This window comes from Mytilus galloprovincialis, chromosome 7 (assembly GCF_965363235.1).
Source record: "Mytilus galloprovincialis chromosome 7, xbMytGall1.hap1.1, whole genome shotgun sequence".
NCBI lineage: Eukaryota > Metazoa > Mollusca > Bivalvia > Mytilida > Mytilidae > Mytilus > Mytilus galloprovincialis.
In genome coordinates, this window is record NC_134844.1 from 67,779,864 (window position 1) to 67,798,646 (window position 18,783).

The 18,783-nt window shown below is 31.9% G+C and overlaps 1 protein-coding gene across 2 annotated transcripts; it reads right to left on the reverse strand.

Moving 5' to 3' along the window:
- Window positions 1-5,315: 5,315 nt before the first annotated feature.
- Window positions 5,316-18,500, reverse strand: LOC143083519 (sulfotransferase 1B1-like). Of its 2 annotated transcripts, none has more exons than XM_076259772.1 (6): window positions 18,424-18,500; window positions 14,443-14,646; window positions 12,225-12,548; window positions 11,555-11,655; window positions 8,990-9,152; window positions 5,316-6,064 (listed from the first exon to the last, which is right to left on the reverse strand). In XM_076259772.1, exons 2-6 carry the CDS (start codon window positions 14,636-14,638, stop codon window positions 5,940-5,942), a joined length of 909 nt encoding a protein of 302 aa, XP_076115887.1. In that variant the 5' UTR covers window positions 14,639-14,646; window positions 18,424-18,500; the 3' UTR covers window positions 5,316-5,939. The 2 variants fall into 2 exon arrangements, with proteins under 2 accessions (XP_076115887.1, XP_076115886.1); XM_076259771.1 differs by lacking the exon at window positions 18,424-18,500 and adding an exon at window positions 17,977-18,098.
- Between the last annotated feature and the right edge of the window lie 283 nt (window positions 18,501-18,783).

Below are 18,783 nucleotides of genomic sequence, written 5' to 3' on the forward strand. Positions count from 1 at the left end.
CATTTTATGGTCAAAATAGGCATTTTAAGGCTTTTTCAATAATGATGCATACATGGCATCCTGACTTTTTATCTGACAGGTTTTCATGTGTCAATACTTGTGTTTCTATGCCTTTATCTAGTTCTTTTGCTTGTTTATGAACTCAGAATCTACTGAAAAGAACATTATCTCAGACAATATGTACAAAATGTGTTGTATAAATGACCCTTGTCTTAACGCCCTGTTTGGATGAAGTCAAAAGTGGGGTTCTTGGTACATAAAATTTGAAGTCCACAATAAAGACCTCACTAAATTTGTATCAAAAGCACTTTGCAATGTCTATTGTACCTGTTCCATCTCACATAATATCTTTCTTTTCTTCTGTAGGATAGCAAGTGGTTTAGATATAAGCCTGTTGAGACTAAAATTGCATTCAAGTTTTTCATTAAAAAGGCAAAAATCTTTGTATCATACCATACTGTCTGTAAGAAAAGTTAATTGCAAGAGCCTTTTTGTGCTCAGATTTGTTGTATCATGTCACATGAGTATAGAAATGATAAAAAAGACACAATTTTTTATTTCTTATAGCCTCAATATGCATTTTTTAATGTAAATATGTGGCACGGCCTAAATTGACCCTTATTTCTTTCCAGTCTTACTTGGCTTAAGACCCTTTTAAAGTAATATGATATGTTATTTGTGACTTTTCTTTCCATTTAAAGTACATTCAATACATATGTAAGGATTATTTATAACCTAAAAGCTTCACAAATTTAAAATTGCTGGAAAATATTACATCTTCATGTAAGGCCCCCTTTCATTGAAAAACCTCAATTTTTAGGCCCAGGCTGATATAAATTTGACTTTTGAATAATTATGCTAAGTCTGATATATCAAATGAGTACTCTATTGCTTTTAGTACATAATAAATGATATATTAGGGCATTTAAAAAGTATTTTTTTGCAATATTTTAATTTTCAAAGCCCAAAATGTTGATAGTTGAAATTATTCAATTTTAACGTCAAAATTAAACACGCAAAGATGAGTATAGAATTTAGCATATTGTCTATAATATATATCCTATTGTTATGAAACTTTGCAAGCAGTGTTATAATTTATTAAGCTTTGGTCATACCAAGTTTTTTTAAGATTTGTCAACTCTTTCTATCCTATTAAGAGGTGAAGTCTGTAAATATAGAATCTGTACTTTGGCAACTTCCCTAAATGATTTGGTGGTTTCAATTTGTCAAATAGCATGAAACTAAAGGATTTACACTTTTATTTTATAGAATTTCTGCAAAAATGACCAATTTTGGCATTTTATGGTCAAAATAGGCATTTTAAGGCTTTTTCAATAATGATGCATACATGGCATCCTGACTTTTTATCTGACAGGTTTTCATGTGTCAATACTTGTGTTTCTATGCCTTTATCTAGTTCTTTTGCTTGTTTATGAACTCAGAATCTACTGAAAAGAACATTATCTCAGACAATATGTACAAAATGTGTTGTATAAATGACCCTTGTCTTAACGCCCTGTTTGGATGAAGTCAAAAGTGGGGTTCTTGGTACATAAAATTTGAAGTCCACAATAAAGACCTCACTAAATTTGTATCAAAAGCACTTTGCAATGTCTATTGTACCTGTTCCATCTCACATAATATCTTTCTTTTCTTCTGTAGGATAGCAAGTGGTTTAGATATAAGCCTGTTGAGACTAAAATTGCATTCAAGTTTTTCATTAAAAAGGCAAAAATCTTTGTATCATACCATACTGTCTGTAAGAAAAGTTAATTGCAAGAGCCTTTTTGTGCTCAGATTTGTTGTATCATGTCACATGAGTATAGAAATGATAAAAAAGACACAATTTTTTATTTCTTATAGCCTCAATATGCATTTTTTAATGTAAATATGTGGCACGGCCTAAATTGACCCTTATTTCTTTCCAGTCTTACTTGGCTTAAGACCCTTTTAAAGTAATATGATATGTTATTTGTGACTTTTCTTCCCATTTAAAGTACATTCAATACATATGTAAGGATTATTTATAACCTAAAAGCTTCACAAATTTAAAATTGCTGGAAAATATTACATCTTCATGTAAGGCCCCCTTTCATTGAAAAACCTCAATTTTTAGGCCCAGGCTGATATAAATTTGACTTTTGAATAATTATGCTAAGTCTGATATATCAAATGAGTACTCTATTGCTTTTAGTACATAATAAATGATATATTAGGGCATTTAAAAAGTATTTTTTTGCAATATTTTAATTTTCAAAGCCCAAAATGTTGATAGTTGAAATTATTCAATTTTAACGTCAAAATTAAACACGCAAAGATGAGTATAGAATTTAGCATATTGTCTATAATATATATCCTATTGTTATGAAACTTTGCAAGCAGTGTTATAATTTATTAAGCTTTGGTCATACCAAGTTTTTTTAAGATTTGTCAACTCTTTCTATCCTATTAGGTCCGAGACCACAATTGTCGTCCCTTGATTTTCGTTGTTCACGAATATAGTCCCTAGTGTTAAAAGTGGGTTACTTGCCAATAATTTTTATACCCCTTCCAAATTTATTTCTCCATGTTTAATGCCTCAAATTGTAAGTAGGGGGGTGAAACTACACTGTAAAAAAATTTGGGTCCAGAATTTTACAGGAAAGTAGTGATTTGGTCCAGCTGAAAAAGGTTAAAAATTAGCACTTCGGAAGCTGTCAAAAGATTTCAAGACACCCTAAACACAAAATTGTCCATATTTTGAGTTAGAGGCGATGAAGTTTTCTATATTTTTGATATAATTTGTCCCAAAAGTAGTTCAACACACTGTAAAAATTTCATTGAGAAAGCGCAGGTGGGATTTTTTTTATTTTCATTTATGTTCTAAAAGAAATGCACTACGAATTAATTGTGTTCTCGGACCACATGTTAAATTATCGCATGGTTTTTTATGTCTTACAAAAGCCAAATGCTACTGAAAGATAAGTTTCAGACATTATAGCTCTGTTTGGAACGGGACTTTAAAAGGACTTGATTTATTACGAACTTTTTACGTGTTTTGCAGTCATAAAACTTTACTCAGTACTCGGAGTACGAAATCTGTGCTCGAAACATCAAATCGAGTATTTTGATTGGTTAACACTGGAGTCTGAGTACAATAATCGTACTCGAAAGTTTTATGATCGGAAGTTGGAATGTGTGACGTCTTGACATTGATTGATTAAATTAATTTTTATTTAGAACGACTAATATACAGTTTTTGATATAAAAGCAATCGTCGGTCACGTATAGAATTTTTAATGTTTCAAAATAGTATTACAAAAAACTTATAGCACTAAGGCTAAACACTTTCGTTTTACTTGGTTGATTTATTATCGGTTTTTCACTGCTAATGCATTGCAAATTTTTATCCTAAAAGTTGAGGTGCGAAAATGTATTGAAAATTCACGGTTTCATGCGGAGATATTGCGATATTTGCGTTTTAATGTCTTTGTCTAGTAAATATGAAACTGTTTATCGATATTGGTTATCTGTTACGTATGTGCGAATGCATTGCATAGCGTAATCGTCAACTCTTTGCAATTGTAGGTTTCTGACACCTGTCATTTGTTTGGCGAAATCGTCACGTCTTGCAAATACTAGGTTTCTGTCACCTGTTGTGTTGTCATGTGATTGGAGGATTATCAGTATGTTGTCCTAAAAACCTTGCGCACAGGCCGAACCCTCTCTATCAGTTACGAACATTAACTTTTGAGTTCCCAAGGTATAATTTCATCAGACCAAATATGAAAGGAATTACCAAAACCCTTTTACGTAGCAGTATACACGTATGACAATAACTCATAGATTACACAGTTTCCAAGTGTGGAATCGGTTGTCCAAACGATGTTGGAAATGATCGGAAGGATCTAAAAAATACAAATTTACCATAAATGCTATGCTAACAACTTATGAAAGTACTTTTGGTAATAGACTTTATTAACGAATATGACTTAGGAGAGATTGAAACATAGAAGTATTAATTATCCCTTTGGCATCTATCGCCTCTCTTTTTAATAGAAGAACACTACAAATGCCATAGCATGTAGCGGGCTTTTGACAAAAGACACGTATAACGAACTGGAAGGAATGTTCATTTTCGGCAAACATCTTCAAAACAGTAAAGACGAGGATTTCACATATATTGATCATGAACAATTGACAATCAATAAGTATTAATTTTCACATAATATACAAAATATCGTATCGGATAGTTTGTGCGTAAGGATGTATTGAATTTTGTTTTTGGCATATGCGCAAGAAGTTTCTTATTTAAAATCACGCTTCGCTATCAAATTTCACAGCCGAACACACATACAAGCCTTATATGATATCCTGTATTAAAATAGTTGAGAAACGTAAACGGTTAACAGAAAAAAAACTGCGTAAAAAAAACCTATGCCCGTGTTTGTAGTGACGTTTTAGACATTATAGATCATAATTTTTACCTTGACGTTGCTTATAAAGCTCATAAATTTAGAAACGATCCAGTTAAAGACATTGCTTCTTTCAATTGAAAAAAAATCGTAAAGGTTATGTATTTACCAATGTAGTGTTTTGTCAGTACTAACATTCATTTTGATTTTAATAGAGAAAAGCATTATTTAATATGCATTTATATACAGTTATGACAACTTATGGTCCCACTTTCTGTCAATACAATGTAGTAATATTTTGGCACGTGCTCCTGTTTTTTTCAAACTATGTATGCCATTATTCTGTTGGATGGTAAATGAATGACATTTAAGTCTGGGATAACCAAATGTGTTTATCAGCTGTGATAGGCTGCATATATGAGTTACTTCTCAGCAAAAGACAATTATTTTAGTTTTTTTCTTTTTTTAGTTGTTATTTTGTTTGTGATTCGTTCCAATCTGTCCATGTTCAACACATTTTTACTGTGTCTGTGTTATGTTGTGTTGTTACACAACTGTGTCAATTTGAGGAAGTGGTGGGCACTGAGAAGTTCGTTTTATCCCGTCACACTTTGTATGCGCCTTTCCAAAGTCATGATCGAGAGCCTTTGATCCATTACAGACTGATTACTATTTGAAGTATTCGTGTTTCGTTTATTGCGTTTGCATTAACAAGGCAGTTGGTTATTTCGTTTCAACTAATTAACATTTTGCCAAGAATTGACCTTCCACATCTGACTTTACGGTATGGGTTTTGTTCATTGTTGAAGTCCATACAGTTGCATGCTGTTGCTAACCATCACATCACACATACATGTGTGGATAGTTGTCTTATTTGAAATCAAATCATATCTAAATATAAAAAATATATTTATGTGAAACTAAAATTAATATATTTATTAATGAAATGCATATTTATACACCGAGGAGTTGAAGGCATATAAACAATACAATACAAATATATGCACAATGCAAACATTATAAAATATCAAAAATCATATATGTATAGCGGTACTGTAGTAAAACAAGTAATAATGCATGTGTTGTGTCCACTCTCCTCAGTCCAAATAACTTTTTAAAAACGGAACAGAAAGCTGCATAATATCAAATGAAGACAGAAGTAATTCTACTCTATTTTTGTCAGATAATTCTGGAAAAATACTATTTTTGTCTGACATGAAGATTTATTAAATTTACATGTTAAGAAAAAGTGGGTTTCATCTTCAACTTCATTAATATTACAGTTTTTACAATTTCTATTTTATGATGATTCTGTCATTCAATCTCATAGTTCTTGCCTTTGACACTATAATAACATCCATAATGATTGCTGATCTCTATATTTTGTTGACTCGTATCCACGTACTTTTCTATTTTCCTCAATTAAATCTAGACATCGCCGTACAACATTTTATTGTTTTTATAGCTTTATACCTGTCTATGTTAAATCAAACTTGCCATGTCACATCACTTGGAAAAGGACTGTTCCTACATTTTTTTTTGTTTCTAACAAATGATACTTTGTTCAAAAGAAAGTGTGTATGAACTGTCCTTAAATCTTTCTGTGTACTGTACATCAAACCGCTCATTTTGTGCTACTGTAAAATGATTTTTCCAGTCTCCTATTTCCCCTGAAACAGAATTATTGGAAAATCATATCCATACTAACTATGACAAGGAGCACTTTGCCTTTAGTTTTATTTTTTGAATTGTATGTCATCGATTAAGCTTTGGTAGTAACGTTTGGATTTTTAAAAATGTAAAAAATCGAAAAAAAAGTCGTATGGTTAGTTCTTATTGAGCTTTTCCTTTTTTTTAGGTACAAGTATATTTTAAACATCAATGTCTATATTTTGGCAAGTTTATCAAAACAAAATTGATTAAATAACCTTCGTGGTTGTCACAGCTTTGACTTACGTATACGTAGACAGTTTTGACATAAGTATGGATAATTTTGAATGTAAATGTCGGTTAAACAAGTAATGTGAATTTACATTTCAGCAAATAGTCGGCATTCAAATAAGTACTGACTTGGCACCCATGATGGCAAATGAAGGTTTAATTTGATCTGGAGCCAAATTCATGTATTGACTTTTTAAATAAAGACAAAATGAAAACGCATCTTGTAAGTGTTTAAGCTTCACGCTAAGATATATAGGTGATGTTAGTCCTATTACTCAATAACCCAATTTTCATCGAATACATGTAAAAATGTATACATGTATCATACAAAACAGTGCGCTCGACATTAAGGTACTATTGAAAATAAAATACCTTCTTTAATTTAGTATGTATATTTCGGTCTTGAAACTGACAAAAAATGACGAATTTAAACTGGGATCTATGATAAACGTTGCTATTTTAGTTTTTAAATTGCAAACTCCCTAATAATGATCTATAGTAACAATCCATCTTCCCCATTAAGTTGTGTTTACAATTACTTAGTAATTACAATAGCGAGTTTGGTTAATGCATAGCTTATTAAGATGAAATCAGTCCCTTTAATTCCTTTCTGTATCCTTTACAAATCACTAGCAACCTAATCCGGTAATTTTCAATTCCAGCAGTCACAATAAATGGTCTATTCAATGAGATGATCAAACTTGACATTAATAAATCCTCCGGATCTGATAACATAGGATCAACAATTTTAAAATTGAGTGCTCCTTTCATAACGTCATCTTTAACTTACATTTTTAACAGAATAATAGATACAAGTACATTACCCAGTATTCTAAAGAATGCAAGAGTAACCCCTGTTTTTAAAGCTGGTGAAAAATTCATGGCAACAAATTATAGACCAATTTCTGTACTTCCCGTGTTATCAAAACTTTTAGAAAAGCATGTTTCAAAACATTTGTATGACTACCTAAAAAGATTAGATCTTTTACACCCAGCACAGTCTGGGTTTCGACAAGAACACTCTTGCCAAACTGCCCTTATCAATATCATAGATAAATGGATACAGGATATGAATGATGGTGATATCAACTTAGCAGTCCTGTTGGATTTTAAGAAAGCTTTTGATGTAGTAGATCATGATATTCTCTGTAAAAAACTTGAAATTTATGGATTTGATAATACTGCTGTTTCGTTTTTTAAATCATATTTGAATGGAAGATCTCAACAAGTACAAATTGGTAATGATCATTCTGAAAAACTTTATATCAAGTATGGTGTCCCCCAAGGCTCCATATTAGGCCCCCTTCTGTTTATATTATACATAAACGACCTTCCTATTTATATGAAAAATTGTTGCACTGATTTATATGCCGATGATTCAACTTTACATCTTTCTGGTAATTGTTATCAAACTCTACAGTCAAAAAGGTACAAGAAGATGTACATGGTGTAGAGGAATGGTGCAATGATAACAATATGTTCATCAATAAAAATAAAACAAAATATATGATTATTGGAACGAAACAAAGAGCAATGCCACATTACAATGAGAGTTGTTTAACTATTAACAATCAAGTGATACAATCTTCCACATGCGAAAGTCTTTTAGGCATTAAAATTGACCCTTCCCTCACATGGACAAACCAAATTGATGTGATCTGCTCAAAAATATCATCTAGACTATATCTACTATTAAAGATTAAAAAATTTCTAAATCTAGACTGCAGAAAATTATTCTATAATGGTTATATCTTGCCACTAATTGATTATTGTTGTATAGTGTGGAGTAGTTGTAGCAGTGAGGGTTTAAAAAGGAAATTAAAATTACAAAAGAGGGCTGCTAGATTAATACTAGAAACAGACCCATTCGCTCCTTCTGCACCCTTATTCAAACACTTAAACTGGATGACAGTTGAACAGAGAATAAAATATCATAAGTTAGTGATGACATTTAAGTGCATTAAATGTGATGCCCCATCATATCTTACTAACAAGTTTCATTATGTTTCAGACAAAAATCCATACCCCTTGAGAAATGCTGTTCAAGGAAACCTCATACTCCCTAAACCAAAAACAGAATTGTTCAAAAAATCTTTTATGTATTCTGGACCATTCTTGTGGAATAATTTGCCAATACCGTTAAGAAATATTACAAATGTTAATTCTTTCAAATACAAAATAACAGATCATTTATTGAAATCAACCTAGCTGTATCAATAATATAAAAAAAACTGATCATGTCATCATGTTTATTTTTTTCAGCACATTTTATCAAGTTGTATTGAACATTATTATCATACTTGACTTTTTATACTAATGTATGCAATGTATATGTTTGCATTTTGTTTGATTTCTCATGTCGAGGGCCTCAGGGAAGATTAGTTATATAGCTAACTGTGTAACCCTCTTAAAATAAAGTGTTGTTGTTGTTGTTGTTGTTGTTGTTGTTGTTGTTGTTGTTGTTGTTGTTGTTGTTGTTGTTGTTGTTGTTGTTGTTGTTGTTGTTGTTGTTGTTGTTGTTGTTGTACAGCAGGATAAAAAAAAAGCAAAATCGTAAGGAGTTTTGAAATTAAGTTAAAAGGTTATTTTACTAATTTGATTGTTAAAACAATGCACATTTTGTAATCTCTGTGTACTATCTTACATTATCGTACCCTTTCTATATATGAAGCCTTTTCCAGAAACTACTTTCGTGAGATCTAGTTTATTTTGCTGCATATTATTAAAGGACGTTGTTCCGGCAATATTTTCTATAGTCTTTTCGGTGCATGGTATACCTAGGAAATTAGCCAATCGCTGTATCTCTCTTTTACTATCCTAAATAGAATCAAATAAAACTTCATTAAAGCTAACACATTGATACCACGTGACTTTATCTGTAAAGTCCAATGTTTTGCCTGTCATATTATGTTAATCAAAAGGTCATTTAAGGGGGTATCCAACACTTTGACTAAAACAGACTTGGCTCCTTTAATTTTCATAAAGTTTTGACAAAATATTTACTTTGACCAGTTTATAAAAATATGAAAATTTCAAAAGATTTGAACCGCACAATTTACAGGAATAATTTGGTTGGCTGTATAGCAGTTTGACAAACACTAATTTTGATCGTTCAAAAGCTTGATTTCTGCTTACTAATACTACAGGATTAAAACGCTCAACTGTTTTTTTAAGACTTAACTCATTTAGGTGTTCTGTTACCCCCTAAGATAAAACGTCATTTGGTTTCTGGTGTATATATAAAAAAAGAAGATGTGGTATGATTGCCAATGAGACAACTATCCACAAAAGACCAAAATGACACAGACATTAACAACTATAGGTCACCGTACGGCCTTCAACAATAAGCAAAGCACATACCGCATAGTGAGCTATAAAAGGCCCCGATAAGACAATGTAAAACAATTCAAACGAGAAAACTAACGGACTTATTTATGTAAAAAAAGATGAACGAAAAAAAATATGTAACACATAAACAAACGACAACCACTGAATTACAGGCTCCTGACTTGAGACAGGCACATACATAAATAATGTGGCGGGGTTAAACATGTTAGCGGGATCCCAACCATCCCCCTAACCTGGGACAGTGACATAACAGTACAACATAAGAACGAACTACATGTATAAAAATCAGTTGAAAAAGGCTTAACTCATCAGATGGACAAAAATACAAATGGACGTGGCCCGGTACTTATACATCCCGACACAATGAACAGATCTGAGAGTACTCGCAGTTATCTGACAGCTAGTTAAAAGCCACTAACAACTAATAAAAAAATCATGCAACTAAGACTAAATTATCGATCCATACACATCCAACATCCAATGGATTTAGTGTAAAAACGTCATAAACTGCCAGAGAAAAGCATGACCTTGTACAATGCCAAGTTACAGGTATCGACAGATTGTAGATCAATGAATATGTATATACATATAACATACTAATACGAATATTTAGTTAGCTTTTAATTTACTGATAACAAAATCAATATTTATACCAATAAAAACAATATTCAATTATCTTATTACAGTCTTGAATAGGTAACCTTTTAGAAAAAGTTTATTTAAAGGAGCGACAAGTTTACATAGATCATTTCTAAATTTCCGGGCACGGTTAACAACATTTCCGTAAAAATGAGGATGTGCTCTCCCGTTTGAAATAAGTTTTCTACAGGTACAACCAAACTTCAAAACCAAATCTTTATATCTATGCAAAAATTTAGTAAAGGTTTTAAGTAATTTATGGTAACGATATCCCTGGTTTAATAATTTACCAGTAATACATAGGTTGCGTTCGTTAAAATCAAAAACGTCACAACAGACACGGGCATAGCGAACAAGTTGTGAAATAAAAACACCGTAAGATGGTGCCAAAGGAACATCACCATCTAAAAATGGAAAATTAACAATAGGGAACGAAAAATCGTCTCTTTAGTCGTAAATTACTTATTACATTGGAGGGTTGAGATCTCACAAAACATGTTAAACCCCGCCGCAGTTTTTCGCCTGTCCGAAGTCAGGAGTCTGGCCTTTGTTAGTCAGTTTTTATTTATTTTTTTATTTTAGTTCATTTATATGTTTTGAATTTTAGTGTGACGTCCATTTTCACTGAAGTAGTACACGTTTTTGTTCAGGATCCTTCTGAAGCCGCCTCCGGATGCGAGATTTTTTTGCTGTGTTGAAGACCCATTGGTGGCCTCGGACTGTTTTATGCTTTTTGGTCGGGTTGTTGTCTCTTTGACACATTCCCCATTTCAATTCTCTATTTTATTATTACATTGACAATCAAATCACAACCATTCTGCTTTAATCTGAAATTACCTTTTTGTTTCGGAAGACTTGTACGCTTGGTGTGTAAATTATGTTTAACCACCTGCTTGAGCTGTTAATAAGAGCAGCAGTACCGTGATGTAAAACGTTTTTGACTGTAAAACAGAGGAGAGGGATAACAAAAGGACATCCAAACTCACAAGTTGAAAATAAACTGACAACGCCATGGTTAAAAAGAAAAAGACAACTAAACAACAGTACACAAAACACAACATAGAAAACTAAAGACTGAGCAACACGAACCCAACCAAAAATAGGGGGTGATCTCAGGTGCTCCGGGAGGGTAAGCAGATCCTGTTTCACATGTGGTACCCGTCTTGTTGCTCATGTGCGTATTGGAATAAAAATGCACATAATGGAAATGATTGCATTATGTCAAAAAAGACCTTTTTCATTTCTTCGAAGTAGCAAGTAAATATCATGCCAGGATAATCTTTCTCTGCTTGTTCCATTTCTTTCTCATAATTGTACCATGGTCCATAGGCACCTACAATTGAATAACATAGTTTTAACAATCTAATTCTACTGATAAGAATGGAAAATACTCTTCCATATAAATGAGAAAAATAGCAAAAAAATAGTGAACAAAATTTAACATGACATACAATATAGAAACGTGTTCATGATTGATAATAATATTCTGAACTAAATATGTAGTCTGGCTTCTTTTCCATGTTGCAGTCTCTTTGACGTATATCACCGTTTTATAATTAGTCTGAACATGTATGAAATACTTCTCACTGGACGACAAGCAACCAACAATCAATCAATTAATCTCATTTTATTCATAAAAACAAGATTAGAACAAATACATAGATTTTCTTTTTATCAGTTAAACTATGTGGATCATTTGAATAAATGCCAAGATAAATTAGTTTTTTTCGTGATTTTGAATGCTGGTAACTCACATTTGTCAATCAATTAATCTCATTTTATAATGTTTATTCATATCACAAGATTCTACATTTTTTTTTATCAGTTTGAATGTAGGAATGATTTAAATAAATGCCCGGATACCTTTGTTTCTTTTCATGATTTTGTATGCTGGTACCTTACATTTGTCTGACATCCACATTTCGAAAAAATCATCCCAGGATCCAGTAAAGTCCAGTACGGGGTCACTCTTTGCGTGATAATAAAACGAGACACAAACATCTTTCGGGTTTCTAATAATATGAATAATCTTGCATCTATTTTCGATATGCTTCTTTGGTAGATATTTAAATGAACAATGAGTATTAAGTAACCTTGGTGATGGCAGTGCATCTAAGACTGAGAGATCAGGAATAACTTCTAACATCGTCGAAATTTTGCTACTGGTATCCAGTTCTGTTTTATTTCTTATTAACATATTGGTAACTTCATTAACCCAATGCGTTCCTTTGGAGTAAAAAAAAAAACACTGGAAAATTAACAACTATGAATACAGGTATTATTAAATTAATTCGTATAATAGGAATCGATCGTTTTTGTTATTAAGACAATTGTGAACCTGCCTTTCCCAAGTCCGGAAGCTCATCATGTGTCGTGTTTAGTTATATCTTAGAGAGTTTGTCGTGAGAAATTCGCCGTTTCAGAATATAATGCATTCTGGGTAATTTCATTGTTCGTACCCCAGAATGAAAACAACGTCACCTCATTGGTTGAATTTCAATTGTTTGGGACGTTGTTACCAATCATAGCATTTTGGTGTACGCTTTTGAAAATATTACCCAGAATGCTTAAGATTCTGAAACGGCGAATTGGTGCTGACGTTTGATTTTTGGTAGCCTATTTTGATCTTATTCACATCTTGTCTAGAACCGGGTGTATTAGAGCCTGATAAATAGTTTACACAATTTAATTTTTGATTGTTACCATGGTTACAGACGGATATTTGTTCTCTAAATTTCTTTTGTATTTTGTTTAGTTGTTAGGTGACTGACTACTGACAAATACTATGCAACTTCTTTTAAATAAAAAATAAACAATTATAATGAATATTAATGAATGATAACTGTAATATTTAAGTGACCAGAAAATGGTGATATTTGATAGATAATTAGAAACCAGATACGTACTGCTATATATATAAATACGTGCGTAAAAAGATAAATACTTTTTTTAAATCAATTTTGCACGGTGAAATGCGCATCTGGCACTGGTGCAGCAAAATTGGTGCTGTTTATAGTATTACTATCACTGCTGTTAGTCCCCTAGAGTATTACCAGTAGCCAAAACTTCGGTACTGGTATGAAAATACGGATAGTAATATTGTTTTGATTGAAATTTACTGTTATGAAATTTTAGAAATCATTCAAAATTAAGGAATATATCTCCCTCATCATGCTCATGTAAAGCCTTGATTCATTGTCCGGTTTTGGCTATTCTGTAGGTCGTTTCGATGGATCAGCTTTTCAACGTTTGTATTAGGTTTTGGATTTTCAAATAGTTTGGCTTCGATCATCTCTGAAGAGACGTGAATTATTGAAATGCGCATCTAGTGCAGTAAATTAGGACCGTTTATATTAGTGTGTAATTCTCGAACACATACTCATATTTATAACGTTTTTATATTGTGCGCACAAAATTGTCGTTCTAGTTTTTTATGAAATAATGCGTGTAATTTGTTTTAATGTGAGACATTTTCAACTGTATAAACAACATGCGCATGTTATCGATTTGATGATTAACAGTCAGTTATGACAGTATTCTAGAAGAAGAATGAAACTGTGCATTCTAAAAATTGCATTGAATTTATGAAGTTTAATAACGTAAACGATCCATTATCATAATCTTTTGGGAGATATATATATATATATAATGAAGTGGGCTAAAACTAACTAATGCAGTAAAATAGGTCATTAAGATACAGAAAAGAGAATGATGGGCAACAACAAAGAATGAAGAAAAAATGCCTAAAAATGACAAAAAACGGGAAAAAAGACAAAGGGAATTTAACTTATGACATGTACATGTATGATAGGCAAATAATAGTATGTGATTTTCAGATGGTCGGGAAAAGCTCTTATTTAACATATTAAAAGCTATTTTCCTAAGTGTAAATTGATTCATTTGATTTCGTGGGTACCAATTTTCGTGGATTGCGAAAAACTTGAATTTATGTGGATATTTGATTTCGAGTTTTAACATAAATGTACTCCACATACATTTCTTTGCATTTGCAATTCGTTGAACATTTAAATTCGTTTTTCTCTTGTACCCATGACATCCACGAAAATGTTAACCCAACGAATAATAATGAATCAAAAGTATGGTGTTTTAATAATATTACCTGATTTTGGATATGTGCAGATCATAATATCTGAATCTCTAGACTGAATTTCCTTTAATTCTTGTAAAGCTTTCTCTACTCCCTTTGTTCTTATTGAAATTACAGCCGGATATCGAACCCCTTCAAACTCTGGTAATGGAATAGGTTTCATGGTATTTCTCAGTTCCGTGAGTTTCTCCAAATTCAGATCCATCATTTACAAAACTTAAAATTAATAAAAGCAGACTTTTGGTTGCATTTGGTCTCTTGTGGAGAGTTGCCTCATTGGCAATCCAACCACATCTTCTTATTTTCTTTTTTAAATGCATTTCATACTAAATAAAAAATGCATAATAGTTACAATGGTTGCCATTGAAAATTATATTCAATAGGACTTAATAATCTAGTACAAATATAAAATGATCTTGGAGTGGCCATGATTTTTATAAAACCGTTCAGATGTTTGACACCTCTATGAGTTTTATCCCAGAAGACAAAAATCGAACACATTTTGTTTTTAAGTAGGACGGCTTTTTTTTACTAACAATTTGTCAAGCAACTTATAATTAAACTAATAAAGGCAACAGTAGTATACCGGTGTTCAAAAGTCGTAAATCGATTGAGAGGAAACAAATCCGTGTTAGAAACTAAAACCGAGGGAAACACATCAACTATAAGAGGAAAACAAAGGAACTACAGTAACACTGAAGTGCAACAAAAACAAACACAACAAGCATTCTGTGAGTATTGCATGGCAATACATAGTCCCCTACCGGTTAAAAATTCAATGTAATGGAACAAAATTCTAACCTGATATCTATAACTTTTCATGGTGTACAATACATAAAATAATAAAGATTTGTAACTTATCTATAAAATGTCAACAACTTTTATCTACACAATGTAATGTAATGAAATATATACCTTAATAAAAATAGATTATTACCTAATTAAAGGATTTCACTTAATAATTGTTTTTATATATATATATATATATATATAGCATTCAGAAAATTAGTTTAAATACAAAATAACAAACAAACCTGGCACAAATTTTTCAAACAATTTACTAAAGTATTTCTTTTAAAAAATGAGATCTCTCTTTGTATAGATAATGGTTTAACATATAGTACTCTAACATTAGATATGGATTTTTTTATGGACCATAACTCTGGACTAAATCATCAGACCGGAACAGTATTCGAACTTGATCTATAATTTGTCATGATAAAAAATATACCAAATATTATATCAATATTTCAAGCATGAAGAAAAAAAGTCTGGAAAACTAATTTGCCGGACTGACGGATGGACAGACGGACGGACGGACAGAGTCTAAACCTAAAGTCCCCTTCGACTTCGTCGGTAGGGGACTAAAACAAACGCCAACATACATAGAAACGAACTATTTGATAACAAATGCCATATTACTGACTTGGTACAGGACAAACTATTTGTAAATGAAAACCATACAATAAAACACCTGTCTGAAATAAATTAGAATCTATAAAATATCTCCGAAAATAAAAATATAGAAAACGTAACAAAATGTTATTGCGCCAGATGCGTAAAATGCATTTTCCCATATAAACTGTTATTGTCGTAGCCACAATATTCCTTCCTCTTTTCCTTGAATCTGACATCAGCGAACGGCACTTTCCACCGAAAATGTACTTACCATGAGCATTACGAGGGGAGCTACATGTCTGGACCTTTTATAACTGACTATACGGTATGTTTTTTCTCATTGTAGACCTAAATTTCTTACAACCACGTAATTTGAACACGGGTGGATAGTTTTCTCACTGCCAATCATACCATAACTCCGTCTTTTCATATCATATCTGGAAGTCAGTAGAAAAGATTAAAGAGGGTTGGTTTTCGCATGGACCAGCTATATTTACATAGTGACCTATACAGTGTGCTGTAAAAGGTGTAAATTCCGAAATTTTTGAGATATTCTATGTTGCGAGAATTGTGACGATATACTGTAGGTCAGAGATATAAACTTGTATTTTGAAGTATGATAGCGTTGTTCGTATGCAGTATTTCCTAAATAAAGTCGAAATGGTTAAGTTATCTACCATTTTTTTTTTAAAGTTGTAATCTCTGTCCTGCATTTTTATTTTTTCACTCTATCCTGTCGGCTTTTTTTTTATTAGTTTATCCTTATTTTTTTTTACACAATTGTTATCCTGCTCCAGTTTTGTTTTTTTTTTTTTGGCAAAAGTTGCTCATCCTGACATTTTTTTTACTGAAAACTCCTGTCCTGGCTTTTTTTTCAAAGAAGTAGGCCCGGTAAGACCCCTTTTCGGCCCCAAACTATAGATTTTTTACAAAGTGTTAAAAATGTAAACTGTTAGCTATATTTGGAAAGTAAAATACTATTGTTACATAAACATTCTAGTTTTTGACAATACAATGCACCTACATCAGATACTAGCATCATTAACTGAAACAGAATCATCCTAGCCCCCCCCCCCTCCCCCCCCAAAAAAAAATTAAATGGCAACCCCCTAATATTGCATTTTTGTCCGTTGTTCCACAATCGCAATAGACTTTTTTCATGTAACCAAATTGTGACTCCTGAATTTATAATTTTTAGACAGGATACCTACTCTGTGTTAGGACATTCAGGTCTTTGGTCTTTGGTCAAGTAAAAACAACGTAAAGAATGAAAATAAAGCTTTCAATCTGTACATTTTTTTTTTTGTTGTTGTTGTTTTTTTTTTTTTTTTTTTTGGGGGGGGGGGGGGCATTAATTGTTTCATGTTTTCTATACACGCGATAAAATCATCGAAGAAAATTAAATTTTCTCCCCGAATTGCACCGATTAAATTTTTGATTTTACTTCTTTTTGGTTGCTCTGACTTGACCGAATACCAGGATGTCCTACAAAGTAGGTAACCTGTCGAACAATTATATAATCCGGGGTCAACAGTCGGTAATATGCAATACGTCTATTATAGGGAAAACGGTACTATTTATTCTGCCATAGGCGACAATACTAACATTTTCTAATTTTACCACTTTTTATAATGAAAACCTGGATAAAACAGTTATGTGTGGTGTTAGTACTTTATTACTCTATTTTAAAAATTGAAGCCAAATAGTATCATGACCAATTTCCAACGGAGCTTGTTTATGTTATCCATGCCCACCGTCGATTTGCAGCAAATTTATAAAATTTTGAAAGCCTTTTCAAATGATCGATTCTCTAGAAAATATGTCAATAGGTTTTAAAATTTATATTGTAAATATAAACGCTGCAGTTATCATAGATAAATACAAAAAAAATAGATTGTACCCTTACATCCAATCACGGTGCTCCTAAGTTGACTTCCTTCGCCTGTCTTGGGTACACAAAAGGCCAACCTAATGCTGGGAAAATGTAATAGTACCGTTTTCCCTATAAATGCATCCAAATACATTTCTAAATTAACAGGTTTACTGTAACATGTGTAACTACTTCCTTGTTCCAAACATACATTTGTTGAATTCCGAAATGTATATGATTTTAAAGATATTATTCTATGTTATAAATGGAATACTCACTTGAAACGAACTTTGAAAACCACTTTGATTAAACAGTCATTTTATATTTTAACCGTGTGCGCGTAGTTGTAACTAATATAAATCTAGCTACATGTACGATCTTACGTTCTACCTTATGAACTTTCAACTTCTTGTTAAATATATAAACAGTTATCTCATTGTAATGTCCTACTGATATGTTTTTTTTTATTTCAAATTAAAGCTTTTGTAATCTTTTTCTTTCAACCTGTTCATGTGTGTACATGGTGCATTATGCGTGGTTCCACCTTCAAACTGTAGTTTGTGCATGGTAGTGAATATTTATAAATGATGAATATACACTCAGGCATTACATTGTAGTACGTTGCAATTATATAGTCTAGTATGGATACTTTGTGTGTGTTTTTCAGTTTGTTTTTAATGGGTAAATAACTTAACCTAATTTGTTACAATCATGACAATATATACCTGTTAAAAACAGTGTTGTAAAACGACAAACACTTGTATTTCGATACAGTTTATCAGGCATTCATTGCGTAAACAACATGTGTACTGATAAAATCACACTATTTTACGGAAGCCCATTTAGGACCTTCTACAAATATAATTTGAATTCAAGAACACGAATTCAAATCGTTAATTATCTTAACAGATTAAGTTCGTGAAAACGTAATATCGTAAAAGTAATATAGCATTGTTGTATCTATTTTCAATCATTCTAAGGGCAAAAGCTACAACAACATGAACAAAATATTCCCCATAAATCTAATTTTTTAAACATATGTTCAAAACTGTTTTACTTAGAAGATGCAGTTCCTGTGTTTGGCG